This window comes from Choloepus didactylus, chromosome 9 (assembly GCF_015220235.1).
Source record: "Choloepus didactylus isolate mChoDid1 chromosome 9, mChoDid1.pri, whole genome shotgun sequence".
NCBI classification, from domain to species: domain Eukaryota; kingdom Metazoa; phylum Chordata; class Mammalia; order Pilosa; family Megalonychidae; genus Choloepus; species Choloepus didactylus.
This window is the reverse complement of record NC_051315.1, coordinates 54972653-54993176: the sequence shown is the minus strand read 5'-3', so window position 1 is coordinate 54993176 and position 20524 is coordinate 54972653. Positions and strand designations below refer to the sequence as shown.

The 20524-nt window shown below is 36.4% G+C and overlaps 1 protein-coding gene across 2 annotated transcripts in view; it reads left to right on the top strand.

Moving 5' to 3' along the window:
* The first annotated feature begins 3708 nt into the window (after positions 1–3708).
* LOC119544155 (sodium channel protein type 1 subunit alpha) overlaps positions 3709–20524 on the top strand; it is a 108194-nt gene continuing 91378 nt past the window's right edge. For both annotated transcript variants that reach the window (XM_037849335.1, XM_037849334.1), the window contains exons 1-2: positions 3709–3829; positions 17492–17804. In XM_037849335.1, coding sequence (XP_037705263.1) covers positions 17541–17804 — 264 coding nt within the window. In that variant the 5' untranslated portion in view covers positions 3709–3829; positions 17492–17540. The remainder of the gene's footprint in view (positions 3830–17491; positions 17805–20524) is intronic.

Genomic DNA, 20524 nt, shown 5'->3' with positions numbered 1-20524 from the left:
TTAGTAGATTAAGATTCAGATAGCCTCAATAAGTACTCTAAATAGCTCTGCCTAGCCATCTATCCATCCATCCAACAAACAATTACTGCTTCTTTTGAGTGAAGAACTGTGCTGTTTTGAAATAGACCTATTTAAATGCTAAAAGAACTTCCAGATTTTTTCTGAGAGTAACTGCTTTATACATTGAAGCTCCTGGGAAACAGCATGATAAGCACGGTTGTAGTTACATGAAGTAAATGTTTTATATCCATATATGGTTCCCTTCATCTGTCAGACACAGAGCTACCTGCCAAAGGATTTGATTCACTTGTTCCGTGGTATCAGACTGAGTTTATACCCACAGTCAATCACCTTGATAATGTGTGCATGTATCAGTGAAAGTCATCTTCACTGTCTGGAAAGACATACAGTCACAGATGCACAAACACATGTTTCACACACATTTGCCTCTCTTATGAATGATATTTTTCTTCTATAATAAATGCAAGATTATTTTAATTATTTGTATTGCTTCAAGTAACCATCATTACCCCCCTAAAGAAAATTATTTTCTTTGAGAATTAAAATAAAAAGTGAGATCATTCACTAGGTTATTGTGATCATTCTACCATTTGTGAGAAACTGCTTGCCACTAATTTTAGCATTTACTACCACCTGCTTTTGGAAAGAAAAAAAAAAAGCTCACCATGAGTTAAGCATTGTCTTCAAGAAAAATTCTAAGATAAGTGAGTCTTCTCTGGCCTTTTACCTCTACTCTCATTTCACCTTTTTTAAAGCCTCTCCCTGGTGCCTTGATCATTTTATCAGAAAATCCCCATTAAAAGTACTTCACCCAGAAGTATCCGTCTACAGATATTATCGGTTTTCCACCCCAATTCCACACTCTACCTCATCCCACCAAAAAAAGAACACTTATGCCCTCAGTCTGACCGATTGCCCCAGATGCTGAGAAGTGAGTTCAGGCAGTATCCTTAAATTAATTTACACTGATGTATGAAACGCTCATAGAGTTCCCAAAGATATTCGTCTTTTAAAAGGGAATACTTGTTAACTGGACTGAAAATTTTACTTAATTGAATTTTGGGTGGTGTGAAGAGAAGAATAGAAGAATTTTTTTAGCAACAAAGACTCTTCAGATTTGAGATTGCCAGATTTAGCAATTTAAAACACAAGATTCTCAGTTAAGTTTGAATTTCAGATAAATAATCAACAATTTTTGAGTGTATCTTTTGTTTCTCTGAAATTCAAATTTAACTGGGTGTTACATGTTTTATCTGGCAACCCTATTGAGATTCCTGGGTTACTAGTATCCTCCATGGCACTGGCCCTCCCCACCTCTCATTTGCCAGCCCAGTCCCAGTTGATGGTTTGGCCCTTGGATACCATTATGTACCCCCCACCCAAGACTCACCCAGGAGGGCACAGCAGTCATCACAGCAAATCCAAGCGCTCTTCTCGGCCAACTCTGTAACATTTTAAAAACTAAAACAATAACGCCCTGTCTAGCTCAGGGGACTTTGGGACCTTATGGGGTGAATGGAAGATAGGACAGATTCGGGAATTTAAGCAGAAAGAAGAATAATTTAAGTGTAAGCTTCAGTTGACTACTAATAGTATTATATACAACGTTTTCACAAATTCTGTAATTGAATGACTTCAGCTGCCACCTGCAGTTGAAGCAAACAAGAAGGAAATTTTTTTCAGCACTTAAGAGTGTTAGAAAACGCATTGAGAAGGAAGAGCAGAAATGGGTTTAAAAAGAGCAGAGATGGAATTTTTGTTGTAACTATATCTTTTTCCAGTTCTTCTTCACTGACACCTGAAAAAAGCGGCAGGTGGAAAGGATGCAGGACACGCACTGATCTTTGTTATGTTGTCTCACAAGCTTGTTAAACATTCAGTCTGATGCACCAAAAATATTGTCAGATTAGATGAGCATTAAAATGTGCATCTAGGTTAGAGAATTGCTCTGGCTTCACAATTTTGTGGATGACTGTAAATATTGGTGCTACGATGGTTAACCAATTATTAAAGCATGATTTGCTGGTAATAGTTCAGAGCAGCACTGCAGCTCACTGCTTTTACACACTCTCACACACACATGCTGACTTGTGGAGCTGAGAGAGATGTCCAGTTTTCATTGTCAATGCTTCGTGTTCTACCTTCATTTCCCTCCAGTTAAAAATCAGAAATACCTAAATCTCCAAAGCAAGGTCAAAATGGTCAAAAGCCTAAGGTCTATTTTGTAAAGTAGCTTATAAAAAGAATTTGCTTAATTTTTAGGATACCCAATGTTATTATTTTCCATTTGGCAACTTTGTATTCCTCACAGCCTTGTCCAGTGCCTTGGACATGATATTCACTCAATATATATTTGAGGAATGAATAACCTTGATTGTGCACACCATGTGTCAAACACCCAGGCAGGGATAGACCTGGCTGAGGCTCTGCTCTGACAGGCATCTGGACATCTGGTCATGTCCACTCTGCACAAATCTGGTGACTATCATCAGCTGACTGGCACTTGATCTAGATAATAATGTAACAGCATCTGGGGGAGTCTCTTTAACCCAGCCCGTTATACAACAAAAGGTATATACTTAGAATGACTGAATTCACATTGTAGTCTGAAATATAAAACAGCCAACTTAAGTATAATTCTGTATAATGAATTACACTTTCGGCATAAACGATAAATAACATACAAAGAATTTAATATACAGTGAGTTTTTGAATCAGGACATTCTCTGCCTTTCTTCTTTCAAGACCTATTTTCTGTAACTTCTTTGAGTTTACTCTGTACGAAATGGTTCTCTTTTGAACAAGGGCCCCTAGTTACAACTGTAGGTAGTATTGTTCTTTGCCTATAATTGTTGAATATTCAGATTTTATACATGCAGACTCTTTATCAACTGAATTTCTGTGGCTCTGATACCTCTTGTCTCAATTTCTCATTACTCTTTAAGGAGGTTCCCTTCGTCTTCAGGTCATTCTCACAAGGGAAAGTGTCGAACACCAGATACTCATTCCCCAGCGTAGTTAATTTGTATGCAACATTCCTCCCTCCGCCCTCCTTCTCTCCCTCTCTTTCTTTCCCCTTAGTGTTCTCTCCTGCCAAGGACTACCCAACTGCCTCGCAGTGCCACATCATCTTTGCCGTTGGTGGCTTTGCTTTGTGAGGAGGTGGTTTCATACTCTTTCCTTTGAGCCCTAAGAGTAATTTCAACTTGTGTTTATGCGAAAGAGGAACCCCGCCCCCTAAGCAGAATATGTCACTCAGAAAACTTCTTGTGTAACACCATCGAAATCTCCTCCTGGCTACAGAAGCTCAAGGACTTCTCTTGAACATTTCACATCCTCATTTGTTCAAGCAACACTCCTAAGAGTGAAGGGTGAAAGGAAACAACCAACCACGAGTTCTTAAAAACACTAATGCCTAGAAATTCAGTAACGTCTACCAAAGGGGTGTACTATATTTCTCCCAAGAACATGCCATGAGTCCCGAAAGGATTTGTGTACTAATTGGAAATACTGCATTATTTCACTGAAACTGTTATCAAGGTAGAGATCTGTAAAGAGAGGGTGTAACTATTTTTTTTTCCCTCCAGCATTTTCTATTAAAATGTTAGAGCTGGCTTCTTAATCCTTGAAAGGGAATTGTACCACGGAAGCCTGATGTTTTTTCTCTCTCGTTGTTGTCCCACAGGACAAATGCTGACCTTGGCACTATTTCTCCCGGCTGCTACTTACAGCCACAGAACTTCCCCCTTGCCCGGCACCATTGGCGAAAATGACCTGCATTGCCCGAGAGAGAACAGCAAGAATAATGGTATTCATTCTGTCTTTATCTTTGTGGGGTTTAAATTAAATTACTTTAAGACAGTGGTTTTCAAATAAAATTGAAGGGACTCCTGACATTTCCACAGAGGAGAGGGAGAATGGGGGAGAGATGAGAAGAAGGAACGAGATGGGGCTGAGGAAAAGGAGGAAAACTGAGAACGAGGGCGAGTTTGGAGAGAAAAGGCAATGAGAGAGGGACAAATGAGTGAATGAGCAGGGCTGGCCACTCTTTCACCTCTCCTCATAAGGCTGCTGTGGCTTCCACCTTGCTCAAAACCTGCTACACACAACCTGGATTTAGGCGGTGCCTCCTTCATTTCCAGCTAAACAGGCCCTGGGACACCCCAGGCTTTTAGGCCTCCTTTAGGCTTTTAGTGACTATCACCTCACATTTGGTATCCCAAAATCTGCAACCACACACCTAGCCATGAGCAATTAGACTTCTACTTTTCCATATCCTCCCAAATTTCTGTGGCCAGACCACTCACCACCAAAATAAGGTTATTTACTTTTTAGCATGGAAGACTTCTTTACTGAAATATTAATTGTTTATTAATTTAAATAATTTGTTTATAATTAGGCTCTTTGTTCTTGATGCAAACTAATCACAGCTGTTCAAAGGAATCCCTTAAGTTATTATGAATATGGTTGTCAAGAAGAGATCCTGAATTTCACAAGTTTTACATCATGAACTAGCCACAGCCCTACTTTTTTAACTGTCTTCTCTATAAGGAAAAGGCCACCCAGTGACAATTATGATGCTTCATGATAGAACTATAGGCAAAGCCTAACAAACTATAATAGGTATGGATCTCAGTCCAAAAATTGTGTGTAAGAATATTACGCTCCTTTATATTTTGTTTGATCAACTTAGTAGTATCTTGGCCACTGATTATTGTATTATACTGGCATATTAGTTGGCTCTGCTGTGTTAAAAACAGCAACAAAAAAAAAATCTCAGTAATCTATAAACTTTTTAGTGACTGACTGCTGGTTGCTCTGTCCATGTATCATTTTACTCCAGGACCCAGGGTGAAAAACCAGCCCCCATTTGAGATATGCCATTCTCAGGGCAGAGGAAAAAGAACAAGAGATTCAGTGGAACCAAAATACTGCTTTTAATCTTCTGTTTGATTGAAGACTGTTGTCTCACATTCCATTGACAAAAAAAGCAAGTCAGATGGTCAAACTGACAATAGACAAGGAAGTACATTTCAGAGTACCTCCTTCTTGGAGGCCCTGCAAGTCACATGGTAATTGGTAGAGATGTATAGTTGGGAACCTACCATAACCGAATACCCCTGAGGTGCCCATCTCATCCCCTTGAGGCCATAAGATCTGCTGCTTCTGTGTCAGGTTTAGTGTACAGGAATCATTGGCAAGATTGGGATCCTCCAAGCCTAGTATCTGACCTCCCACCTGTCCCCTCTGAGATTTTGTCACCTGGCTGGGACGCTAGCATCCCCTTCCTCATCCAGAGACTCTTCCTGTTCACTTGTACAACTCTCTCCCTTCTGTCCCCTGTTCTAGGACTTCTAACATCATATCTGTAATGCATTTGAGATTCTACATAGAGAAAAAAAAAGCATTGATTTCAAGTAGTAGTTTACGGCTTTACTAAAATTTCTAAGGTAATAAAGATCTCATAGATTGCTTTAAGTGATAAAGAAAATTAAAAATATAAGCAGAATATATGCAAATTTCTATCTCAATAAACTATCTCACTGTATAAGGAATTTTCTAATGGTTAAGGCTATCCATCCAAGTCCAAGGCATATACATTTTAGCACTTTTCTATTGTCAAAGCATCTTTCTTTTTAGGGATGCATTAAGTACAAGACGCTCCTTTTACTGGCTAGTGGTTGAGTGCTTTCTGGAGTTCAAGGGAAGAATTGATGGCGTAGTCAAAGACATAGTCTGGAAATAGCAATTGTCCATAAGATTGGACCCAATGAACTAACTGTCAAATAAAATTTACCATAAGGCAAAGAAAAATAGGAACAAAGATGGACTAATATCTACTAGAGCTATGTTTGAGTAGGAAAATTCTAGAAAAGTAATGTACAAAACAGTAATTCTTAGGCTTGGGAAATTTTATGTAAAAGGCAATTTCTTTTGTGAGTGTTAAAAAAAGAGTTATGTGAGATCACAACTGTAAGAATAACATTTTACTTAGTTATTTTTATTATTATTGGCAGTAGCATTCATTTGTAAAATGGTTGGCAGGAATACCACACAACAGACTGAAACACTTCCTCACTAATTGCCATGCCCAGATGGTATGTATCCCCAGGATAGTAATGGTACTCTACAAAGAGTTGGCAATCATCTTGGCAGTAATCTGTTTGGTTTCTTCTTGACATGAACATCAAACTAGTTCAGGGACAGAAATTGCTGATACACTATTTGTTCCTACCTCAAATCACATAGTAGAAGATGGCCAAGGTACTTAAATACTGTATCATTTCACTGAGTGGATAATAGTTTAACACTACTTGTATTATGCATATAATGTATATAATATGTATATATTTAAGTTTTAAAATCGTATCTGTATTTTAAGACTATTTCATAACTATTAAAACTGGCATGCACTCATTTGGGAGTTAGGATGTATATATAAGTTTTGATTCCAGTTCTACCATTAACAAGCTGTGTAACCCTGAATGAATTGCATGTTTATTTTGGAAGTAGGAAGTACATAAATTCTAAACAAAAAAATGTCAACTGTTCTTTAATTCAGCTTGCTTTTCCATTAAATGAGAGGGATTTCTTAAATGATCTTTAGCCTTCCTTTCAAGTTTTCCCATTTCTTAATGTATTAGTTAGGGTTCTCTAGGGAAACAGAATCAATGAGAGGTGTCTCTGACTATCAAATTTGTACAAGTGACTCACGCAACTGTGGGTATGCACGAGTCCAAATTCTGTAGAGCAGTCAGCAAACTGTCAACTCCAAGGAAGGTGTCCGATGAACTCCTCAGGAAATGAACCGGCAACTTTGACAAACTCCTCAGGAAACGCTTCACTGGGCAGCCGAAGAAGAAGTGAAGGTCCTCTATCTGTCTGGCTTATAAGTTTTCAACTGATTAATTGGATTAAATCCAGCCAAATGCATTCTCTCATTGTGGAAGACCGCCCTTTGGTGAGTCATCAGTCACAGCTGCAGTCAATTGACTGATGATTTAATAAACCAGCCTGTTGGTTTATCAACCAGCCTCAAATGTCCTCACAGCAATTGTTAGGCCGGTGTTTGCTTGACCAGACAGCTGGGTACTATCACCTGGCCAAGTTGACACGAACCTAACCATCACACTTGATTTTATGATTTTTTGCTTATCTTATCTTGATCTGATTTTCTTAAAATAACTTAGTTAACCTTTCAGAAATTGACATTTAGAGGTTGAGGCAAAATGAGGGTTTTCTATCTAAAAGCCTGTCTTACAGAATATACTGACCTGTTTCATATCCACATCAATGCACTGTTACATTAAGGTATTTTCCATGTTGTAACTAAAGTTGTAAAATGCACGTCAAAACTTTAAGGACTTTAACAACACTAACTTGATTTAGAAGAACAAGGGAAGGAGGTAGTATTTTGAAAAAGTCTATTTCATGCACTTCAGTCTGTCTGACCAGATTCTCATTCTCTGTGTGGTCGTTTGCCGCTTTGTGTTGTCTCTTTCTGTCTCTCTCCACAACACCCCTGCTCAGCCTGTCCCACCTACAGCATCTTTGTCCATCCACAGCACGGTGGCAAGAATGTAAACTTGGAGGCAGGTGATATGGTTGTGATTTCTTAGCTCTGCCACTAATTCAATTGCAACTTTGGGCAAGTTGGGTATTCATTTTGCTTCTTTATTTGTTTATCTAATGAAGAAATTGGCCTTTAAATATAAGAACCTTTCTACATATAACACTGTTTTTAGAAGAAACACCCCCCTCCCCCAATTTTTGAACTAAACATAGTTTTCCTTTACCAATTATATATTATATTATTGGAAGGGAATTTTGTTTTCCTTGTTCTTCATTTTTAAAACAGATAATACTTTTATTTCTCATACATTTGAAACAACTAAATTAAGTTTCTTTTTACATTCTTTATTGACTTTCTGTGTCAGTGGCCTTTAATGGAAAAAAAGTCATATTCTCTGAAGTAAAACATAACAACTTATTTATATTTTTATTTGCATTGCGATTAATGTATAGAAGTCCAAATTTCTTCAAATACAAAGTATCTATAAGATGGCCCTCATGCTTAAGACTTTTGTGTGAAATGCTACAGTGAAAATGAAATGATTTATTCTGAGCTCATATAGATATTTCTCTTTGGACGTAATGAGTGACATGCCCAAATAAGTCTGAACTAGGAGACCATTTGAGTTAAAGTTACTTTAAATGAAGCTCTATCTGTACTTCAAAGGTAACCAAAACCATATATTTTACTGGCCTTAGCCACTGCAAAGTTCTTTTGGCTGCGATAAATGCTTACAGTCAAATCTAATATGTAATACGTATGTAATCTATGAGAAAGAGAATATATAAAATGTCCAGAAGCAAAAACTCATCCAGGAGTAGAATATTTATTAGAATAAGTAATTGATTAGGAAAGTCTTAGAAATTATACAGATATTATCATTATTTACTTTCTGATCTTATGAAGCAACCTCTCCAAGAATATGTAGCAAGAATGTATAGTACTACTAAAACATCATTTTAATGCTACAGATTTATTCTCCTCCCCTTTTTTCTGTTAGTTGGATATCACCATTGCAATAGAATGTATCATTTCTTTGCATTTATTATTTGTACTTTTTAATTAATTTTCCCCTCATTCTATTTTTGTCATTAATTAATACTGGTCATATAGTTGTGTTTATTATTTCTTTCTCACAGATTCACTTACTTTTGTTTTCTTATAATCCTTTTATTTTTAACCCTCTTGCCCTTGTATTTCATTTTTTTGGGGGGGTGGATTTTTGCTTATCCCTTTAGGTTTCTTACCTACTAATGGGCTCCTACTTTTAATTGTTTTGCTAGTTTCCTAAAGAATCATTCTTCCATTTTTCTACTGCCTACTTCACTGTCTATTCCCAACACTTTTTTTTTTATTCTTTCAGATTTACTGTGTGTTAAAATACACTCCCTGTTACCTTTTCTTCCTAGCTATTGTTACTTAATTTTCTTTTTTTATTTTGTCTAAGAGCGTATTCAAATGCATCCAGAACATAGCTCTGTCTTTTTCAGTCTTTTCTGATCAGGAGTGTTATGTTGTTTTATTTCTTTTGAAAGAAGCAAGTGCTGAGTACCCAAATGCTGGCTCTCATGCAAAGAGAAAAGCTAAAAGTCAAAACCACAGATTCTGTAAGATTCCTCCCCTCTATGTCTTATAAGGCATAGTTCCATAAATTATGATCTTTAATTATATTTGACAGTTTTAAAGGATATTTCATAAGTATTCTTTTTTAATGAGAAATTTTATTTTGAGATAAATTCAAACTTATATGAGCAGTTGCAAAAACAGTACAAACCCCATACATAGAACTCCAGCATACCCCGACCCCCCTCCCCCAAAACCCCGATCTGCCACCTTTAACATCCTGTCACACCATTTCTTTCTTTCTTTCCCTCCCTCCCTTCCTCCCTCTCTCCCTCCCTATCATCCATCATCTATTGCTGTCTCCTGAACATATGAGAGCAAGCTGCACACATCCTTGAAAAAACAATATAATTCACATATACATTTCCCACAAACAAGAACATTCTTTTATGCAATCCCATTAAACGGAGCTAAGAAGTTCAAGAAATTCAACCTTGATACAAAGCTTACATTCTATATTTCCTTTTTTTTTTTTTCGTATGTCCCATCTGTGTCCCTTTGAGCCTCCTCTCCTCCATCCTCAGATCCCATCCAGGATCATCCTTGTCATTTAATTGTCATCTATTTAGACTTTTTTTCAATTGTGGAAACATATATACAGCCTAAATCTTCTCATTCCACCCCCTTCCTAGCATTACATTAGTGGGATTAATCACATTTAGAATGTTGCAATGCTATCACCTTCCCACCATCCATTACTAGAAATTTCCCTTCACCCCAAACAGAAACCCTACACTCATTTCTTAACTCCCCATTGCCCCTTCCCCCACTTCTCAGAACCCATACTCTACTTTTCATCTCTATGGTCATATTCTCTGATATTTTCTTTGTTTTTACCGTGGGGCTTAAATTTAACATCTTAAATCTATAACAATCTTGTTTTTCTTTGATACCAACTTAACTTCAATATGACACATAAACTATGTTCCTATACTCCCTCATTCCCCCACTTTTATGTAGTTCTTGTCAAAAATTACATATTTTACATTGAGTCCAAAACCACTGATCCATCATTACAGTTTATGTATTTTAGATCCTATAGGAAGTAAATAGTGGAGTGACAAATCAAAAATACAGTAGTATTGGTATTTATATTTACCATGTGATCTTTAGTGGTAACCTTTATTTCTTCATGTAGTTTCAATCAATTTAGTGTCCCTTCCTTTCAGTCTGCTCAACTCCCTTTAGCATTTCTTATAGGACTGATCTACTGGTGGTGAAGTCCCTCAGCTTTCTTCTGTCAGTAGGGCTCCCTTTAGTATCTGAAGTAGGGCAGATCTTTTATTAGCAAAATGTCTCAGCATTTGTTTGTGAAAAATTTAAGCTCTCCCTCAAATTTGAAGGAGAGCTTTGCTGGATAAAGTATTCTTGGTTGGAAATTTTTCTCTCTCAGAGTTTTAAATATGTCATACCACTGCCTTCTCGCCTCCATGGTGGCCGCTGAGTAGTCACTACTTAGTCTTATGTTGTTTCCTTTGTATGTGGTGAATTGCTTTTCTCCTGCTGCTTTCAGAACTTGCTCCTTCTCTTCAGTATTTGACAGTCTGATCAGAATATGTCTTGGAGTGGGTATATTTGGATTTATTCTATCTGGAGTTCTCTGGGCATTTATGCTTTGTGTATTTATATTGTGTACAAAGTTTGCGAAGTTTTCCCCAACAATTTCTTTGAATACTCTTTCTAGACCTTTACCCTTCTCTTCCCCTTCTGGGACACCAATGAGTATTAAATTTGGACGTTTTCTTTTATCTATCGTATCCCTGAGATCCAGTTTGATTTTTTTTTATTTTTTTCCCCATTCTTTCTTTTGTTCTTTCATTTTCTGTTCTGTGGTCCTTGAGGAGGCTGAGTTGTTGTTCAGCTTCCTCTAATCTTGTATTATGAGTATCCAGAGTCTTTTTAGTTTGGCCAGCAGTTTCTTTTATTTCCATAAGATCTTCTATTTTTTTAATTTACTCTTGCAATTTCTTCTTTATGCTCTTCTAGGGTCCTCTTTATGTCCTTTATATCCTGTGCCATGCTCTTGTTGCCTGTAATTCTTTGATTAATTGTGCCAAGTACTGTGTGTCTTCTGATCTTTTGATTTGGGTGTTTTGGCTTGGGTTCTCCATATCGTCTGGTTTTATCATATGCTTTTAAGATTTTCTGTTGTTTTTGGCCTCTTGGCATTTGCTTTACTTGATCCCTAATTTGACAGAACTGCAGCTTGGTGGCGTACACTTTCTCTAATTAACCAGCAGATGGCATCTGCGAGTCACCTATTCCCCTCAAGTCAGTTCTCCCCCACTTTGTCTTTGTGGTGTGTGGGGGTCTGATTCTTGTGGGGTCCAACTGGTGCACCAAGTTTGGATGTGTTGCTGGTGCTGTCTGCCCTGAATGTGGGGCGTGTGTCTGGGTGGTTAGGGAGTCAGGGCAGCTTTAATAATCAAACCTCCCAGGTGTTCCAGGAGATTTAGGGCTGTTGCAGGAGCCTAAGCCTTCATTTCAGTCTTTACACCAATTGTCTCTGCCACTGACCCACAAGTCCTTGGTATTTGCGTAGGGTCCCTGGGATTTCTGAGCGGTTCCCCCTTCCCAGCTGTGCTCTTCCAGGACCTCTGCCGAGGGAGGGCCATGCCATGTCACAAGTGCATGCCGGCCCACCAGAGAAGCCCTGGGTCGCTGGGCCGTGCAGGGGCGCCCCCAGGCCGCTTCAAAGATGGTTGAATGGGATGCGTTAACTTCCCCTTTTTTGCACAGCTCTGCCCTCCCAGCTCCAGGACAATCAGCCATAGGTGTATTAAAGGCCACTGTACACAGCCGATATTGTGGCTTGTGTGTAGTGCTGCGGGAAAGATTCCCTGTCACACTGGGTTTCTTGGAGCGGCTCTGGGCTGTGGGTCAGGCCCCGGGCAGGAGCGTCCCTCACCCGCTGGGGAGATGGCTGCAAGGAATGTGGGTTTTTTTTTCTCCTTTTGGCTCCCCTCTGCTCCTCTGGTCTTGAGACAATCAGCAGCGGGGGTGGGAAGGGGTATCCTCCACGCCAGACACCAAGGCGTTAGCCCAGCCCACTCCTGCTGTGCTTCACTGCGTGGCTCTCCCCGTAGTATCTGCAGCCACTCCTGGGCTTTTTTTTTAAAAAAAACTAGTCCATCTCCAAATGCCAGCCCACCGTTTCCCCACACTGCAGCATGGCTGCAGGACTTTCAGCCAACTCACTCACTCGTTTCAGAATGCAGGCTCCTGGTTTCACCAAATGCATGTTCCCTGTGGATTTAGCAGAACTTGTCTAGCTGCTGCATCGCTGGAAGTGGTGTTCTGGGTCGCTTTCTGGTTTTTATCTAGTATTTTTCATGGAGGTGTATTTTTGCCCTGTCTCACCTAGGCGCCATCTTAGGTTCTCAACCCATTTAAATTTAAAGTAACTACTTGATATATGGCAGGGGTTACCTGTCATTTTCCTATTTGTCTTTATTTTTTTTTAAATCATACCTTTTTTGTTCATCAATTCTCTATGACTTCCTACTTTTGTTTTTAATTGATCTTTTATAGTGAACCTTCTCATATTTTTCAAATATTTTCTTTGAGGTTTACCATGGTGTTCTAGATTGCTAAGCAACTCAAAGCAGACACCATAAAATGATTTGGCTTTCAGCCATGGGAATTTATTAGCTTACAAGTTTACAGTTCTGAGGTCACGGTAACGTCCAAATCAAGGCATCATCAAGATTATACCTTCTTCCTGAAGATCAGCTGCCAGTGATCCTGGACTCCCCTGTCATATGGCCAGGCACATGGCAGTACCTGCTCATCTCTCCCTTCTCCTTTGGGTTTCCTTGTTTCCAGCTTCTTGCTTCTCTGGTTTTCTCCCTCTTTGTCTGAATGTTATTTTCTTATTCATAAGTATTCTTATAGGATAAATTATAATTAATATAATTTTTATTCTTATAATTAATGTAATATAAGAATTTTAGGTGGTATTTAAATATAAGGTATACTAAGAGATTAAGAAGCACTCTCCATAACCTCAATGTGATATTATTATGATATGGATTGTATTGCTCATATATAAATGTAATGTGAACCAGTTTATAATTACGTATAATACATTGGAAGTGATCATATTTGTCAGTATAAAATGCTTGTCTTCTGTCATTCTGGTTGTTTTCTCAAGTGGAATATTTCTGAGACAATAGGATGTCTTTTAGCATCTGTTTCTGCTCCACCTACACAACTTCATGGGTAATGAACCCCAATATAGCATGCTCTTTGGAAGTCAGTGATTAGCCACAACAGTCATATGTATTTTAAATATAACTGTATACAAAATCTAAATAAAATTTATACAAATTAAAGAAAGTACTGAAACAGTGAAATGAAAAGAAACCAATGGATGGATAAAGACACCAGATAAATGTAAACAAGAAGAAAATAGGGGTCATTACATGATATCAGAGTTGTCATCAAAGGATAAGAAATTAAAGTAAGATAAAGAAGGTCTATTTAAGATAGTAAAGGGTTTAATTACCTCCAAAGATCTGGTAATAAGCAATATCTACACCCCACATAATTAGCATTAGAATTAATTGAACAAAGAATACAGGAACCACAGGAATAAATAGAAACATATTAATAATATAAAATAATTCACTTCTCTCAACTTTCTACAGATCAAGTAGAACAAAATTATGTACAGATACAGAAGGCCTCAATAAGATAAGAAATAAGGTAAATCTAATTGAGATATGTTGCACTCTATAGTTTAAAACAAACAATAAGGTTCTTTTTAGTGTTCTTGGGGAAGTTATTTAATGACAAAAAGGAAATTTCAATAAATTCCATAAAAACAGAAATGGTACAAACTACATTATTGGATCATAATGCAATAGAAAGTAAACATAAATATCTAAATTAGGAAAATCTAGTACAAACTACATTATTGGATCATAATGCAATAGAAAGTAAACATAAATATCTAAATTAGGAAAATCTATCATTTAGAAACTGTGAATACTTTCTCTTAAAAATCTCTTTCATCAAAGAGGAATTTGAAACTAAAATTATTTTAAGGATTTTCTGGGCATTTTTGTTTGCTTATTTTTTCAAAAGAAATTTCAAATCAGTTTGTCTACTTCTAAAAATGTCTCATTTTTTCTGGGGGCTGCATTTAGTGTATTAATTAATTTAGTAAGGTTTGATATCCTTATGATATTGTGTTCCTATCAAAGAATGGGATATGCTTTTCATCCATTTATATTTCTTTTTAGTTTATTCAAAGCTTTCTTTCATTTTTACTTTGTTTTTAGGAAACTCTCTTCCATTATATTTTTCGACTGGTTATTGTTCATATAAAGGAAATCTATCGATTTTTTTGTGTTAATATTGAACATGGGTACTTTAATTCTCCTATTATTCTAGGAATTTTATGAATGTTTCTGTTGAGTTTTCTAGGCATATAATTACATAATATGCAAATAAGTTTAATTTTGCTTCATTCTTCTTCTTATAGGACATAATTAATTCTCATATCAAAGTAGATTGGTTTGTACTTCCACAAAATTGTCAAATAATAGTGTTGATTTTTTTCTACTTTAATGAAAATATATCTAGGATTAATTTATTAAATATGTTGGCAACTTTGGGGTCTGTATGAATTTATATGTGTATTCATGCTTTTAATATATTACAAAGGTAGCATTGTATATTGATGGGAAAAAGTAAGTAGTGTTGAAACAACTGAGTAGCCATAAAAAAAAGAAAAAAAGCTGGCTCTTCATCTCTCTCCTTAATAGAACAAATTCTAAGTATATTAAAGCTTAAAATGTATAAAATTAAGCCATAAAAATGATTAAAATGCTAGAAGAAAATGTGAGAGATGGGAGAAATGTATCAACCCCCCTCCTCTTGCAGGCATGGGCACTTTCCTAAATATGGCAAAATCCAGAAGCCAAAGAAGAGTGAAATAATCTCATAAAAAATTTTAAAATAAAAAAACTGCAGCAAAAAAAGAAAAAAACACAAAACACCATAGTGTGAAAAAACATGATAAATTGAAAAAAAGAAGCAACATATAACAGAATCATATAGTTAATATCATACATAAAAAGTTGTGAAAATTATAAATAAAAAGAAAACAAAAATATGGATAGTTCTTTAAATGAGCGGTTACAGAAAAAGAAATAAAATATAGCTTTTAAATATATGGAAAAAATGTTCCATTTTTCTCATGTTGAATGCAAATTGAGATGATAACATGATATCATTTCTTCCCTATTAGATTGGAAAGGTTGAAAATAAGGTAACACATTATGTTGGAGAGGATATAGATCAACAGGCACTGTTGTACATTGCTGTCAGAAGAATAAATTGGTATAGCCTCCACAGAAGATAATTTTGCTATATCTTTCAAAATTAAAGATTCAACTTACTCTTGACTGGGGAATTGGTTTGATAAATTATGGTACATACAAAAAAACGAAAAATCAGGTAATTGTTAAAAAAGAATGAGTCAAATCTATATAAACTAATATGAAATGAATGCCAATATATATTTTAAGTGAAAAAAGGAGGGTGCAGAACAATTTCTATAGTAATATACTGTTTGTGTAAGTGCTTTAAAATAGAATATGTGCAAATACATGCATATGTCAGTATATACCTATAACATCCCTGGAAAAATACATGGAGACAGGTAACAGTGGTTGCTGCTAGGAGGGAGACTTGGGTGCTGTGGAACAAGGCAGAAGAGTAGAATTCACAGTGTATTTTCTTTTAAATTTTTAAAATTTATATTATTTATTTATATTTTCCATCAAAAAAACTAGTTAAAATGAAAAACCATGCATGTATCTAAGTCAGAATATTTCCTTTATAAGAGAATACACCATATTTGTTACCCTAGAACTTTATTCCCAAGTGAGTAAATGCCCAGTTTTTCCCTGATGCCCTATGGGGGAATTTAGAATTAGAATTTTTGCCTTTTTCATTGCTTTACAGGCAGCCTATTCTTTCAAGTCCTAAGCCAATTGCTGGTAGATTGTTGGAAACTCTGAAAAGCTCATTAGTTCACTTAATACACTGAGGGTGCATTCAATCCTCCCCCTGTTTCTGGTTGCCCACTTTGAAAAATATGGTCATCAACCCCAAGCAATGGGAATTTCCCTCAGTGAAATCTGAGGTCCCTACAGGATTCCTCACAAAGTACTTAAGCTTGCAATTTTATTATTGTAGTTCATGTGCACTGAGGCTGTAATTAACTGTATCATGGCTTGCTGACCTTAATGAGTTAATGCAATGTCTAAATAAAACTCATGGCCAAGAGGTAGTTTAGGCTCTGGGAAATTTTTGGCACAGTAATATCTGTGAAATTTGAGATCATATTAAATATGCCTTAAAACAATACATTAGGGATTTGGCCTCTGGAATCAGATCAGGTCTGACTGCTACATGGAGTTGAGATTTTTGCCCCAGTTCCTCATAATATGTTTAGTATTATAGGACTATGGAATAAGCAAGAATATCATTGCTTCTTTAGTAAGCTCCTATTGGGCTTATGGCACCCTATTTTCTTTTGATAATTTTTATTGAAACAGGAGAATCTTTCTGTCTCCTGCATCTACAGCTTTCTCTGCCCACTTCCCCACCCCCATCTATCTATTTCTTTCCAACCTAGTCACATAAATGGCATTGGTCTAACCTTGGACCATGTCTTTTTTAATGTGTTCAAGTAAGCAGGCCTTAGCATGACTAATACAGTGAGCAGGTCACAGTTCTGGTCGTCGGAAATCTCGGAATAGATGAAGGCATTATTGCTAGAGCAGTGAGTCTTTGATTGATTATTGAGGCTGGCTGCAGCAAACTCCTTTGACCAACTGGGCCAGGAGCCATTTGTCAGGCCCAAAGGCTTGGGTTTTATGTCCTCTCCCCTTCACCCATGTTGACGGAGCTAACTTCTGCCTCTGTGAGTTACAGTCCTCCTCTTCTGCTTGAGTCACAGGGTGAACGGTGCTTTAGTGGCATGGTGGTAATTAGCTTCATGTACTTTAATTAAGGCTATAGGTGAACCACTTTCTTACCTCATGGCACACCTCCTATAAATCACATGAACTGATAAACATGAGATACTTAATAATACCTGACATAGAAAAGACATTCATTAAACATTTATATTCAGAAATTATATTTCAGTTTAAGATGAAAACAGAAACTTAAACCCTGTCATAGTGCATGACGAGTATATAGATATTAACATCCGTCTTCTCTAATTCTTTCCTAAAATATCTATTCCTCTTTCAGCACATTCATATGCAGAGTAAATGGTAATTAAAATGTGCAGGATGACAAGATGGAGCAAACAGTGCTTGTACCACCAGGACCTGACAGCTTCAACTTCTTCACCAGAGAATCTCTTGCGGCTATTGAAAGGCGCATTGCAGAAGAAAAGGCTAAGAATCCCAAACCAGACAAGAAAGATGATGATGAAAATGGCCCAAAGCCGAACAGTGACTTGGAAGCTGGAAAGAACCTTCCATTTATTTACGGAGACATTCCTCCAGAAATGGTGTCAGAGCCCTTGGAGGACCTGGACCCGTACTATATCAATAAAAAAGTGAGTGTTTTTTATCAGGCATATTTTGCTGCTAATTGCCTACTGCATACTTTGGACTGTTATATCACCAACACAAGCTGAATTAGCACAGTCTTAAGTATCCTTCTGTTTAAGAAAGGATACATATTTGCAAATGTCATTTTATGCAAACACATTAGAAATAGATTGTATCATAAGTGATGGAACTGCACTGAATGCACCATGACAGATACCTTAAAAATAAATACAAATTGTAGGTGACTAATTTAATAATTTGAAAATCTCTCCCCAGGAATTAGATTAACTATACACTTTTATGTACTTTCTACACTTGGAAATCCTGAAATCATCACACGTTATAAACACATCAGGAAATGTTAGTATTAATTTCTCATGGAACAAAATTTGATGCCACAAAGGCTTTCAATTTCTATATCATGTTACAAATAATGAATCAATTATTTCCCTGAATAAACTTTTATTCACTTGAATAAGCGCATTCCTATGCAAACCATAATTTGAAAATTTATTCATTTTTTGGTAGACATGTATTAATATTGATAAGAATTTGAACAAAAAATGTAGTAATTTAAAGAATCCATAATTGATATTTGAATGCATGCATTTTACTGTATCAATTTTTGAAGTGCTTGAAATGAATATCTTGTATTAAGCACCCAACCTTTCATTATTATGACCATGATTTCACCAAACCAAGAAGAAAAATCATAGAAAAAGATAACATTAAGAATGATTATAGTATTGACTTTAGATTAAATTTAGGACTTTAGTTAATTTGCAGCATTTTATTGTCTTTTTCACTTTACACAGAACACATTTGTGAACTCTGAGTGGAAAGGTAGGGCACAAATTAATTTTTTTCAGTTGGACATGGACCTTAAAATACCTCAAAAACTTTTAGGGACTGTTTTTGTTGCTGCCCCATTTCTATAAGGTCCATCCTTGTCAAATGCATAAGTTTGGCAATTTGAAAATGATGCATTTGAGTCCATTTTGTAAATCACTTCGCACTGCCGACATTTCAGAGGTATAAACTTCACAAAAGGATAACTAGCACTATGTTCAGAATTATTTTTAACTTTCAGAATATAGCCAGTTTAAATGTAAGATACTTTCCCTTTTAAGAACTAGTTTGTGCATTTTACAGTAACCTATTTAAAATTACTTTGTTATTGAAGCAAAGACTCTGATGTGTTCCAAACAATAATTCATTCATACTATAGAGTATGCTTCTTTATTTATAACCGCTGGACACATCCAGTCTGTTCAGAGGCTACTCTGATTAGTGGGCCCCATCCTCAGCAGAGCTTTTGCTGCCCCCAGAAACCCAACCCCCACCTCTCTTGTAGTAACCACCATCTACAAATTATTAAAGCCACTCCAAAGTCTACCATTTCATCAAACAGGGATGAAATCTAGCCTGTCATATGCCATGTCCTTATTTGTAAAACAATAAATGAACATTTTGAGGACCAAACCAATACATGCTAACAAGGGTAGCAATTGTTCATGTGAAAACCAGATCATCCAATCATTTTCTTTACTTTAAATTAAAGAGCTTTGAGGCCTATAAAAGTTGTTGTCTAAAGGGGATTTCCCCAACTCAAACAGTCCACAATTGGTTTATAATGAGTGACACGTAACGAAGAAAATTAAGGCAGATAGAAAACAAAATTATGTAAACCCTTTCAAAATATTTAAAAGAAAGGTCTTAACTGAGGGTGAACAAACATCTCTGATGGAATGTCTAGCCAGCCAGATTCTTGTGCTGAGCTAACTTACAAACTCTGTTAGGTTCACATCCAAATTTGTCTTTAACATCTTCTAGCCTTATCTTAAAACGCACACTGTGTGAGGAAGCAAAAACATTTTTGGCATTTGTGAACAAATAACACTGTACAAGTAGAACAATCTGATAAAAGAAATATTGTTGTTAAGAAGGAGATTTTCCAAAGGTAAGGCACATCTGTTGCTTTCACACTGAGCTGACATCAGGCAAGTCTTCAAATGTGTCATTCAACAGCAGCGCAAATGAAACTTTTTATAGCACTGACATTCTTAACTAACATGGTATACTTAGAACATATGATTGAGCTTTGTATTTACAATTTCCTTCTTTTGTATTTTTATGTTTTAAAACTTTTTATATAAGTTCTATGTGCATTGTTTTCTATTCTTAATTTTTTGGTAATTGCACTATTTCAGTATTGAACAATATAGCCTTGATTCTGAAGTAATTTGCTCTGATTAAATTTGGAACACTTAGTAAAATCTCAACCAATTAAAGGTATGAGTATTTCTTTTTTATTTTTGATGAGTACTTTTATTATAGTGACTTGGGTATCTGAGATTGGCAGGGTGTGCTTTGTTAAAACCATGCAGTAGACACACACAGTATTCCAGGTAGAGCTAAAGGGTCCGAATGGTGGAAATGTCACTCATGAAAATGCCTCTTAGGATGAGATTTCCCACTGTTCTGATATTGGGGACCAAAAGTTAGGGGAGTACATACATTTGTTTGCCAGAGTAAGTTGGAATAGGCAAACATCAGTCAGGTCAGTGACTTCCCTAAGGTTTTACTCAAGTACACTAATTAATGTGTCATTTTTACCAATATACAAAGTCTCTTATTTCTTTTTCAATAATAGAGTTTTTGAAAAGCAAGCAGACTATAAAAATGGATGCAGAATCCATTATTTATATTATGTTTTAAGGTAAAG